The sequence below is a fragment of the Rhinoraja longicauda genome, chromosome 18, assembly GCF_053455715.1.
Source record: "Rhinoraja longicauda isolate Sanriku21f chromosome 18, sRhiLon1.1, whole genome shotgun sequence".
In the NCBI taxonomy this organism is placed as follows: Eukaryota; Metazoa; Chordata; class Chondrichthyes; order Rajiformes; family Arhynchobatidae; genus Rhinoraja; species Rhinoraja longicauda.
Genome location: NC_135970.1, coordinates 26279157 through 26292254, shown reverse-complemented (window position 1 = coordinate 26292254; position 13098 = coordinate 26279157). Strand labels below are relative to the sequence as shown.

Genomic DNA, 13098 nt, shown 5'->3' with positions numbered 1-13098 from the left:
CAAACGGAGAATTATCCAATACTCTCTCGTTATCACTTTACGATGCAGGCAACACATTTGTACGTTTGCTGATGAGATGCTGCAGAATATCTGTGCCTCTGACTTGCTCTTGTTCAAATATGACTTGCCTAGTTTAATTTATCATCAGTGAATTTTAAGGAAATGATAACAGAGTACTTGGGAAAACAATAATACTACTGGGACAAAAGCTTTTCACTGTACCTCAGTACACATGACAATAAACTAAACTGAACTAAGAGTGAACGGAAATGTGAAAGGGAAATCATGTCTGAAAAATCATTTGGGGATGTAACAAGGAAATCATGTGATTTGGAATATTTACCCTTTCAGAAAACCTTTGTTAAGATGCAGCACAAATCCATCAACAAAATCAGAGTACACAATGTAAAGCTGCAGTACAGAGGGATTGGCGGACCCTTGTTTGCAAAGCACAGAAAGCCAGCACACAAGGGAAACCCAATGGAATGCTGCCCCTTTATTCAAAGAATTGGAATAAAATAGCAGGAACTCTTACTGAAGTTTTTATAAGTGTGTGGCGGTACCCAGGGTTTAGGCCACTCCCTAGATCATCCACCTCGGCACGGGTTGGACAGGGCAGGTGGATGGGTCGTGCTACGGGGTTTGCCCGAAGGGGCTAGTTAGAGAACGTGTGTTAGACTGAAGAGAGAGTGGATGTTCTGTTGCTGGATTCAATTACTGTTAATACTTACCTGGCGTCTTGCCTTATTCTGACCGCGTCCAGACCCACTACACTGGTGACCCTCAACATTTCCTCGCAAGTCGCGATGGACCCGAACGATCCTCAACACGCACTACCCGGTCAACTGCCCCTGGACCGTGCCGGTAAACCGACCCTGGACCCTGCCGGTCAGCCGCCTCTGGACCCTGCCGGTCAGCCGCCTCTGGACCCTGCCAGACCACACCCCTTGGACCCTGCCGGCCGCGCTGCTCTCCACGCCATGGCATTGAAGCTGCCTCACCTTTGGACCGACGAGCCTGATATCTGGTTTGACCAGGCCGAGGCGCAGTTTGCACTGCGGGGAGTGACAGCCGACGCAACCAAATACTTTTACATTATCAGCACCCTCGACCAGGCCTCTGCGCGACGGGTCAGACCTTTCCCCCGCGCCCCCCCGGCGGCTAATAAGCATGAGGGAGTCAAGGTCCTTCTACGGAAGTTCAGCCTCAGCGAGGCCGAGCGAGCGACCCAGATCTTACGGATGACTGGCCTGGGTGACCGCCGCCCGTCAGCCCTGCTGCGCGATATGCTGGCCCTTATGGGCGACCACGAGCCCTGCTTTTTATTTAAACACGCTTACCTGCAGCAGCTGCCGTCGGATCTCCGCCAGCAGCTCACAAGCGACCCGTTCACCGACATGCAGGCAGTGGGCGAGCGCTCCGATGAACTATGGATGGCCCGTCAGCTGGCCCTGGACGCGCTGGACGTTCTTCCGATGGCAGACGGCGTTCATCAGGTCGGTGCCTCGATCGACCGCGTCTCCACCGCTCCTAAACGCCCTTCGCGGCCGGATCCGGCTGCCATGGCACACCCGGCCGCCAGCGCGTCTTTCCCGCGCAGCCTGCCGTCCGTTCCTCCGCACGCCACCAGAGGTCGCTGGTGGTCGGATCAGCCCGCACAGCCGCCCGTTTGGACAGACGCCAGCAGAGGGGGCTGGTGCTACTTTCACCGCCGCTGGGGACCTTCAGCCCGTCAATGCCGGCAGCCCTGCTCTTTCCCGGGAAACGCAGGGGCCGGCCGTCAGTGATTGCTTTGGCGGCAGGCCAGATTCATCGCGTATTTGCGGTGGATCGCCGCTTCGGGGCTCGTTTCCTTGTGGACACAGGGGCTGAGGTGAGCGTTCTTCCCCCTTCAAATGATGACCTCCGCTATGGTAAACGCGGCCCCTCCTCACCGCAGCAAATGGGACTCCAATCCGCTCATATGGGGTGCTCACGCTCTCCCTCAACTTCGGCGATGGCCGCTTCTCCTGGCCATTCGTCATTACGGACGTGTCCCAGCCGTTGCTAGGCGCGGACTTTCACTGCTCGTGGATGTCAAGCGGCAGCGTTTTGTGCACTCCGTCACTTTGGAACCTGTTTCCCTCCGGTTGTGCTGCCTGATGGGTCCCTGTCGTCCGTGGACGCTACATTCTCGCGCATACTGGCCGACTTCCCCGAAATCCTCGACCCCCAGTTCCGCTCCTCCGCCCCGAAGCATGGGGTGGAGCATAACATTCCCACCACAGGCTCGGGAGGAGTTCCGCCTTATGGAGTCGCAGGGTATTGTGCGCCGCTCAGACAGCCCATGGGCGTCTCCGCTCCATATGGTCCCCAAGGCGGATGTGGGTGGCGCCCTTGCGGAGACTACCGTCGGCTTAATGATGCCACCATCGCTGACAGGTACCCGGTCCCCCACATTCAGGACTTTAACGCGCACCTGGCTGGGGCCGTTTCCAAGGTCGATCTGGTGCGTGGCTACAATCAAATTCCCGTCCACCCAGACGACGTCCCCAAGACGGCCATCGTAACGCCATTTGGCCTTTTCAAATTCCTCCGTATGCCTTTCGGACTTAAGAACGCTGCTCAGGTCTTTCAACGGCTTTTGGACTGCCCGTGTCCTGGCCTGGACTTTGTTTTCCTTTACCTCGATAACATTTTGGTGGCAAGCCGCTCGAGACAGAAGCATGCTACCCATCTCCGCCAGCTATGCCAGCGCCTCAGCGATCATGGGCTGGCCCTCAACATAGCCAAATGCCGTTTCGGGGTGACGTCCATCACTTTCCTGGGCCACCTCATGACTCCGCAAGCGGCACTGCCGCACCCAGACAAGGTAGACGTGGTGTGCACGTTTCCACGCCCGACCACCGTGAGGGGCCTCCAGGCGTTTGTTGGGATGGTGGCCTTTTACCACCGATTTGTGCCTTCTGCGGCCAGGATCATGCGCCCGCTGTTCCACCTCATGGCGGGCAAGCGCAAGGAGGTCGAAAGGACTGACGATGCGGTGGCGGCGTTCCAACACGCTAAGGAGGCCCTTGCTAAGGCCACGACACTCGTGCATCCATGGGCGGATGCACCAACCAGCCTGACAGTCGACGCTTTGGATGTGGCGGTTGGGGCGGTGCTAGAACAGCAGATTGATGGGTGCAGCGGCACTACAGTGCTTTTGACCGCGAGCTCCTCACCCTTTACCTCGCAGTCCGCCACTTTCGCTACTTTCTTGAGGGGCGGACCTTCACCGCGTACACGGACCACAAGCCCCTCACCTTTGCGTTCGCCAAGGTGTCCGACCCGTGGTCAGCTCGCCAGCAGCGGTAGTTGGCTTTCGTCTCGGAGTACACTATCTCTATCCGTTTATTCACAAAATGCTGGAGTAACTCAGCAGGTCATCTCCATCCGTTTCATCGGGGGCAAAGACAACAGTGGCCGAAGCCTTGTCTCGACCCGCGGTCCACGCCATCCTGCAAGAAGCCAATGGCATTGACTACTCAGCCCTGGCAGCTGCCCAGATGTCAGTTTATCGTACCGCCATTTTGGGCCTGCGGTTGGAGAACGTTCCCTGTGGCACTGGGGGCGCAACGCTGCTGTGCGACGTATTCACCTTGCATCCGCGACCCATCGTTCCTGTTGCTTGGCGGCGTAGAGTGTTCGAGATGCTCCTACGGGCTGGCCCACCCTTCCATTCGGGTGACGACGGCCCTCGTGGCTTCCCATTTTGTGTGGCACGGGTTGCGTAAACAGGTTGGGCATTGGGCACGCGCCTGCATCCCGTGCCAAACTGCCAAAGTACAGCGGCATGTGCGGGCACCGCTCCAGGAGTTCTGCGTCCCTCGCCAGCGGTTCAACCACATCCACGTGGACATCGTGGGGCCGCTGCCGCCTTCTCGGGGCTTCACCCACTCCTGAGCGTAGTCAACCGTTTCACGTGGTGGCCGGAAGCAGTTCCACTGGCAGACACATCTGCCGCTACTTGTGCCCGTGCCTTGGCAACACACTGGATTGCCAGATTCGGAGTGCCGCCCAACATTACGTCCGACCGGGGGCCTCAGTTCACCTCCGAACTGTGGTCGGCCATGGCTCGCCTACTGGGGGTTAACGTGCACCGCACCACGGCGTACCATCCGGAGGCGAACGGCCTGGTGGAGCGCTTCCACCGCCAACTCAAGGCTGCCCTGAAGGCCCGGCTCGTTGACCCGGACTGGGTCGACGTGTTGCCATGGGTTTTTCTGGGCATCCGCACTGCGCCCAAAGAGGACTTGGCCACCTCCTCGGCTGAATTGGTGTACGGGGCCCCGCTGACAGTGGTTTATTCCTTCAGCACAGGGTCAGGCGGAACAACCATCGGCCGCCCTGCAATGCCTTCGGAAACGGTGGGCAAGCTTGCACTGGTGCCGACGTCTCGCCATGGTTCGGTTCGGCCGCACGTCCCTTACGCTCTGCAGGACTGTCTGTTTGTTTTCCTGCGCCGGGATGCACACCGGACGCCCCTTCAGCGGCCCGTATGAAGGACCATTCAGGGTGCTCGAGCGTGGCTCTGGCACCTTCGTTTTGAACATGGGGGGTCGTCCTGAGACGGTCACGATTGCGCGGCTGAAGCCAGCGGGCACGTGGACATTAGCCAGCCGGTTCTACTGGCACGGCCTTGGCCTCGCCCTCGGGGTCGTCCTACGTCCCGGCCCTTACCCCCAGCGTCTCCGCAGCCTTCTTCGTCTGGCGGTGTGGTTCCGGTTCCTGCGACCGTCGTGGTGCACACACGGGCTGGTCGTCTCATACGTCCCCCTGTCCGTTTCGTGCCTCCGGTTCTTGGTGGGGGAGGGGGTCCTGTAGTGGTACCCGGGGATTAGGCCACTCCCTGGATCATCCCCCTCTGCACGGGTTGGACAGGGCTGGGGGATGGACTGTTGCTACGGGGTTTGCCCGAAGGGGCTAGTTAGAGAACTCGTGCGTTAGACTGAAGAGAGAGTGGATGTTCTGTTGCTGGATTAAATTACTGTTAATACTTACCTGGCGTCTTGCCTTATTCCAACCGCATCCAGACCCACTACAAGTGAGACATTTGAGGCGCTAACAATTTTGGTCCTTCGCTAAGTAAGATATATCATTGGTGATTCCTGTCGTAGGATAGCCCAGGCCCAGAGAATATGATCTCGGTATAGGAGTGCCGATCTAAGATTGGAATAGGGAAAGATTTTGTTTGAGATTCATGTCTTTGGAACTCCTTGCTGCAGAGAACCGTGGGGCAGAGTCATTGTGGATATTTAAGGCTGACATAGATTTCTAATCAATAACAGAATCAAACGCTGGAGGGAAGGAGCAATGATATGAAGATGAGGAATGTTGGATTAACCATAATCCCATCGAATGACAAAACAGGCTCTAGGGATTGAATACGCTAATTGTGTTCCCACTCTTTATACCAAATTGCATATTTAGTTACCACAGATGTCCTGCATGATGTGTCCTGCGCGATGGTGCAAGGGCCTCTGTTGTTCACAATCTATATCAGTGATACAATCTATATAGTACAATAGGTTCATGTAATGTACCCTGGTTTGCTTATGTTACCAAGCAAGGCGGGGTTATGGCTGTGAGAAATATTTCAGAGTGGCTTCATGGACATCTGAAAATGGTAAGGTCATCCACTTTGGTATCAAAATAGAAAGGCAGAAAACTTCTAAAAGGAGAAACATTGAAAAAGCAACCAATGTGTCCTTTTACACAAATCACTGGAAATTGACATGTTGGCTTGGCAAGCAATAAGGAAGACAAATAGTATGTTTGCTTTTATTGCAAGAGAATTTGAATACAGGACAAGAAATGTCTTGCTTCAATTATGTAGAATGCTGGGGATATCACATCTGAAATACAGGTCTGGTCTCCCTTTTCTATGAAGGATATACTTGTTATTGAGGAATGCAGCAAAGCTCACCATATCAATTCCTGGAATATTACAATCCAGGGTTATCAGTTGGGTTCACTGTAGGCACTGAGCTTCAGTTATGAAACCTTGTCACTGGTGCACTAAATTTATACGGGATTAGGCCAGGCAAAATTCTTACCATTTTTAAAAAAGATTCGCAGAAAAGAGTTTGAATGAAATGTGTAAGTTAGGGTATTACGTGCTGTCAAATTCAAATAACTCTTGTGGGAATTGTGTAGGAAGTCCCTCTGCAAGGATTGAAGCAAATAAATGGATCATTAAGGTGATGATTGTGCCATTATATGGGAAAAGGAGTAGATAAATACAGAGAAAGGAATGGTTTGAGTGAGAAATCAGATTGGTGTCCAGCATAAAAGTCAACAGAAACAGATTGGATTGAATCAGTGATTGGTTTCTGTATTCTGTATTAGCAGGCCCACTTGAGTACTTCCATTCCGCTTGGCAGCATAGCTGAAAATGGGTCAAACTAATTCATCCAAAGTAAATGGATTTAAAATGGTGCTAATTTATCAGAGTAAAATGTTAAATGATGTAGTCACTTGGCTGATGGTATGTCACAAATTTAATAACCCATGCCATAATTCTAATTTGGCTGACTTAAATTCTGAGTATTCCTTGCATTCCATATGGACTTCAAATGTGCACCATGTGTCAGGGAAGAAAAGTGCTAATTTGTAGTCTGAATGATGCTGGTCAAGTCCAGTCAAGTCAAGTTTATTTGTCACATACACATAAATGTGCAGTGAAATGAAAGATCACCCACAGTCCAACAACAAGAGCAATAAAAATAAGCAATAACACACACAATCAAACAAAAAGAAACATCCATCACAGTGAGTCTCCTCCAGTCACCTCACTGTGATGGAAGGCCAGAATGTCTTTTCTCTTCCCCTGCCGTCTTCTCCCGCGGTCAGGCCGTTGTAGTTGCCACGTTCCAGGCCGCACCGGACGGTGAAAGGTCCGCAGTGGGCCGACCCAAGCCTCGCGATCCGGGGCGGGTGAATACGCTGCCGCTGCACGTCGGGGCGGTCGGGGGTCCTGACATTGAAGCCCCCACCGGGCAGAGAAAATCCCGCAGCCTATTTCAGGCCGCGCCAGACGGTGAAAGGTCCGCGGTGGGCCGACCCAAGCCCCGCGACTCGGGGCAGGCGAAGATGCTGCCGCTGCCGGAGCTCCCGATGTCGGCCCCCACCCAGGGGGCTGCGAGCTTCCGACGTCCACACGGCCGGAGCCTCCACAGGCGAGTCCCAGGTGGAGGCCGCCAGCTCCAGGTGTTTGGCCGTTGATAGGCCGCAGTGGAAACGGAGACACGGCCCAGAAACAAAAGGTCGCGTCTCCGTTCGGAAGAGATAACTTTACATTTACAGTTCCCGTCACCCCCCCCCCCCCCCCATAGTACACAACCCCCAAAAAACGACATCACATTTACAGTACAATCAAGACAAAAAAAACAACATAAAAACACAAAGACAGACGGACTGCAGGTACGCCGCAGCTGCTAGGGCAGCGCAGGCGCAGAACTGAAGCTTGCTAATTGTATGAAACTGCTTTACACTGTATGCAAACTAAAAATATTTTTATGTAACTGTTCAACTGAGATTTGAATCCATTTTGCTTGGGGGGCATAAGATTTCCTCTGTTGCTGAAAATAGCTTTTTGTCTTTTAAGGATGGCTCAACAAGTCCTGTCACCTGAAGCTTCAATTAATGGACCTGCATGAATAATTCTGCCTGCTGTTGTCTACTCCAGCCTGAGCAGCTACTATCCAGGGGTATCAGTGGGGTTCACTGGAGGCACTGGGTTTAGGCCAATCAAAGCCAGTCACTGCTGCACTAAATTTACATGAGATCAGGACCAGCAATATTCTTATCGGATTTTTTTTTTAAGATGGATGTGCAAAGAAGAGTTTGAATGAAATGTATAAATGAGGGTATTACATGTTAACAGATGCAAAGAACTGTTGCGTGCATTTGTATCGAATACATGTCCTTTTAAATGGGTTGATCAGTCCATTAAATATCTTGCCACTCATGTGATAATTAGTATTGTTGCCATAGTTAAATGGTTATAAGAGTAGAATATTTTATAAAAGTGTGTATACTTAAACCTAACGTATATAATTGAAGTATACCAATTGGAACACATAGTGTGACCAAAGTGTTTAGAAATTTTCATACTTTTTTTTCATCTTGTATAAGAATTTAACTTTCAGTGTTTCTTCCAAGTGGGCAGTGTAAATTGTAGAGGTGAAATGCAAATGTAAAAGTGTTATTTTGATCGAGTTGCTGATATTAAACCAATTGCTAGAAAAAAAAATAATTGTAAATGTTCAAGAGTGACTCTTTGCTTCAGATTTTATTTGTAAACATTTCTTGAAATCTGGATTAGTCTTGGAAACTTTTAATTCAGAGCTTAAATATATTTGTTACTGAAGATGAGTTAGTCATTTAGTATGTCACTGAATAGCCATAAATATGTTTGTCCTTCTGTATCTTTTAATTTCAGAGCAACAGATTGTTCAAATCAAAGGTGAAGAATGCTGAACATTAGCTTTGAATTACACGTGGCTATTGTGTGGTTCACTTAACTAAAGATCTGATCATTTGACTGTTTTTTAAAATTCCGTTGAACCATTTAACCAGTTTGTTTTTTTAGATCCATTTATTTTAATTGCCAGGTCAATAGAGCTTGATCAGGGTGAACTGATGCCTGAGCAGTTAACGTAATATGAGTTGGCTGAAAGATTATTTTGAAATAAATTTCTACGGAGTAAAGAGCCCTACTTGAGGAAAGTATGACAGTAACTCCATCTTTTGAATTCAGGGATTTAAAGTGTTTGGCAGATTGGACCTCTTCAAGAGACCTTACTGGACTGTTCATGGAGGCGATGACTGGCATTGGGTTATACTAAGGCAATTTTGAAAATGTCATTTGACAAAGTGCCTATGGTACAGGTTTAAGTCTGAAATGAGATGATGGTAATGCATGATAAATTTGTGGAAGAATGCTTTCACATTAGAAAATAGTATCTGTTGCAGGAAAGTCAAATAAGATGTGCACTCGCCTATTGGTGTGGCCTGTTCTTTGCAGCATCTACAGTAACTATATTGTTGGATCCTTCAAGCACCTTAATATGTTTTGTAGTCAATGAAATATTTTATATCAACTTCATCACTGTTTAAAAAAAATAACAGCTTGGGATTAGAGCTCTAGAAATAAGCATTGGAAAAAAAATCAAACCCCAGCAATGCAATTTTCTGTGATCTTCCAAACTGCTTTGGGGTGATAAAACCCAAATACAATTGCTAATGCTTGATTCATCAGTTAAACTTCTAAAATAGTTGATCACAGATACTTGAAGATTGGGATTCTTAAACATATTTTACAGTGTAGCAATTACTTAAAGCTGTGGTAGGATTATAGTGTACAATTTTTTTAAAGTAAAAAATTAGATTGGGAGAAGATGGAACTGTGGGAGTAACAATGTTATATAGCTGTGGCTGCCAAATCGGGGATAAAAGTCTATTCCATCTTGACAATCTTTTATTTGCAAGGTTTATGTGTTTGGTTGCACGATAAAATGGCAATCATTTCTAATACACTGCTAGGATGGACATGAACCACTCACACAAAAGCAAGTACAAAATGTAAAAAGTATTGGCTTCTTGCTGTCAAATTATTCTGGTTGTATGATACATTTTCATTTGTCCAATTTCCAATGTGCATCCAATATACAATGTAAATATACCTTGTTAAATTTAATGCCTTTAGTTAAAGTTTGCAATAAACTGAATTGCTTAAGTTGTACAAAAGTGAATTGTTTAATTTTTATGACCATCGTTCCATTTTTAATGTTGTGTCCAGTGAAACAAATTATTACAAAATGCTCTATGCTCAGACGTACAAAACAAACGTCCCTGTAATTGGCTTTTCAGCACTGTACTGTTTGAATTTAATCAGAAGAAATATGACAAATTGGGATTCTGTATTTTTAATTAAAAAAAAAAATATTTATGCACCTTAAAAAGTACAATGACAGCTTTAAGGAAAGGATCCTTGTAGGATGTATAAGGTTGCTACAATGTAGCTTAAACTGCTTTACTTAGATGTTAGGTTGCACAGCTATTTCTCTCAGGTGTCATTTTCATATAGGAAAATTATCACTAGCGTGTTTGAAGTGGCTATCTTTATATTTGTCTTTGTACTTTGGAGTAATTTGTATCTCACTGGTATGGATCGTTTAATAGGTAACGTGTTTTTGCGTGTTTTAAAAAAAATTCTGCCAATGGATTCTACCCTACAGATAATACAGGTTTGAGTTTAATGGTAATAAAGTACCAAAAATGAGCAAGAGGCCAGTCAAGTGAAAAATGCATCATTTGTTGGCTTGGATTTATTATGAGCTTTGTCTTCGAAGGAATGTGACCAAAACTTGATAGGTTGCATCCCTAGGTTAATATCAGTTTATTTTATTATTGGACAGTTGTAATTTGTAACTCTGGGATTACCAATCATGCTGCCTCTGCTTGAATTTGAATATGATTTTAGAGTTTATGAGCTGGTGACATCCCATAATATTAGGACATTGATGCATTTTGGAAGATCCCATTTCTCTTACCTTCTCTGCAACCTAAAACTAACTTGTTTTATCCCTTTTCCATTTCTGACACATTGCTAGACCTAAAATATTAACTCTTTATCTTTCCACAGATGCTCTTGACAATGCTGAGTGTTCCCAGCATTTTCTTATTTCATCCCATAGGTCAGTGAGTTGCAATGATTGCAGCAAGAATAACACTCAACAATGCAAACTCTCTTATGTCCATTTGAAATCGATATTCAATACTGAATATGTGAGAGATTGAAAGATGTGTAGATCCATAAACAAAATCTGAAGAAAAGGTGTTTACACAATGAGAAAGTGAATTGCGGAAGCGGCCGTAAGAGGTTTCCATCATTATAGGAATAGATGGGTACAGCTACTGTTATAGTCGCAAGTGCTAAATATTGTGTCACTTAACAAATTTAAGAAAAGAGAGAAAGTAGAATGGTGTCAAAGATTTTGGAGATAGAATGTAAATTGCCAGATGTAATTGATGCAACAATCAATTATTTTAAAGACTTATTTTAACTTAATTTAGAGATACAGTATGGAAACAAGCTCTTTGGCCTACTGAGTCCTTGCTGAACATCGTACACACATGTTCTATGTTATCCCACTTTCTCACACACATTAGGAACAATTTTAGAGACCGATTAACTGGCTAATCGCATTTCTTTGGGATATGGAGGGAAACCAGAGCATGTGGAAGAAACCCACAAGGTCACAGGGAAAACGTGCAAGCTCCATAAAGCAACACCCATGGACAGGATTAAACCCAGGTCTCTGACGCTGTAAGGCAGCATGTTTTACCAGCTGAGCCACTGTGCCGCCCAACTTGGTTTCAGTATTCAGGGTTGAGAATAAAACACAAGAAGACATTGTGTGGAGTAACCTAGGAATGATTCCTGCTGTCACACAGATTAGAATTACTGAGCTTTGCAGAAGGCTGGACGGAAGGGCTGTGATTGACTGGATAGCTCTAAGCCATGAATTGCATGTTTGGAGAAAATGTGCAGACGAGTCTACAACTGGTATCCTTGCTGGCTAAGCAACAGATGCTATAAGCTAATTTGGCATAGAAGAGAAAAATGATAAAACAAGGCCTGCCAGAAAATCTGTGAGGAATAATTGTTAAAAACAGATCAAAATAAGTTGTTGTAGTTGTATTTACTCTAAATGCAAAATTTATGTGATAAATATTTGTCAAATAAGGCATACAGAAACATCTGTAACACTTCCACCAGAGGAAGAACATTTCATAGAAACATAGAAAATAGGTGCAGCAGGAGGCCTTTTGGCCATTCGAGCCAGCACCACCATTCATTGTGATCATGGCTGATCCTCCACAATCAGTAACCTGTGCCTACCTTCTCCCCATATCCCTTGATTCCACTAGCCCTGAGAGCTCTATCTAACTCTTTTAAATTCATCCAGTGAATTGGCCTCCACTGCCTTAGTGGCAGAGAATTCCACAAATTCACAACTCTGGGTGAAAAAGTTTTTTCTCATCTCAGTTTTAAATGGCCTCCCCTTTATTCTTAGACTTAGTCTGGATTCACCCAACATTGGGAACATTTTTCCTGCATCTAGCTTGTCCCAGTCCTTTTATAATTTTATACGTCTCTATAAGATCCCCTCATCCTTCTAAACTCTAGTGAATACAAGCCCAGTCTTTCCAATCTTTCATCATATGACAATTCCCCCCATCCCGGGGATTAACCTCGTGAACCTACGCTGCACTGCCTCAATAGCAAGGATGTCCTTCCTCAAATTAGGAGACCAAAACTGCATGCTATACTCCATATGTGGTCTCACCAGGGCCCTATACAACTGCAGAAGGACCTCTTTACTTCTATACTCAAATTCTCTCGTTATAAAGGCCAACATGCCATTAGCTTTCTTCACTGCCTGCTGTACCTGCACACTTACTTTCAGTGACAGATGTACAAGGACACCCAGATCTCATTGCACTTCCCTTTTACTTAATCTGACACCATTGAGATAATAATCTGCTTCCTTGTTTTTGCCGCCAAAGTGGATAACCTCACATTATACTGCATCTGCCACCCACCTGCCCACTCACTCAACCTGTCCAAGTCACCCTGCAACCTCCTAAATTCTCTTTGCAGTTCACACTGCCACCCAGTTTTGTGTCATCTGCAAACTTGCTGGTGTTACTTCTAATTCCATGATCCAAATCATTAATATATATTGTAAATAGTTGCGGCCCCAGCACCGAGCCTTGCGGCACTCCACTCGCCACTGCCTGCCATTCTGAAAAGGACCCGTTTATTCCTACTCTTTGCTTCCTGTCTGCCAACCAATTCTCTATCCATGTCAGTACCCTACTCCCAATACCATGTGCTCTAATTTTGCTTACCAACATCCCGTGTGGGACCTTATCAAAAGCTTTCTGAAAGTCTATATACACTATATCCACTGGCTCTCCTTCATCCATTTTACTTGTCACATTCTCAAAAAATTCCAGAAGATTAGTCAAGCTGGATTTTCCATTCATAAATCCATGCTGACTTAG

General features: G+C 46.8%; 1 protein-coding gene across 6 annotated transcripts in view; it reads left to right on the top strand.

Moving 5' to 3' along the window:
• Nucleotides 1-9957, top strand: part of ppp6r3 (protein phosphatase 6, regulatory subunit 3) — a 106830-nt gene extending 96873 nt beyond the window's left edge. For all 6 annotated transcript variants that reach the window (XM_078415353.1, XM_078415351.1, XM_078415354.1 and 3 more), the window contains one exon: nt 7628-9957. In XM_078415353.1, the coding sequence (XP_078271479.1) occupies nt 7628-7679 (52 nt within the window). In that variant the 3' untranslated portion in view covers nt 7680-9957. The remainder of the gene's footprint in view (nt 1-7627) is intronic.
• The last annotated feature ends 3141 nt before the right edge of the window (nt 9958-13098 follow it).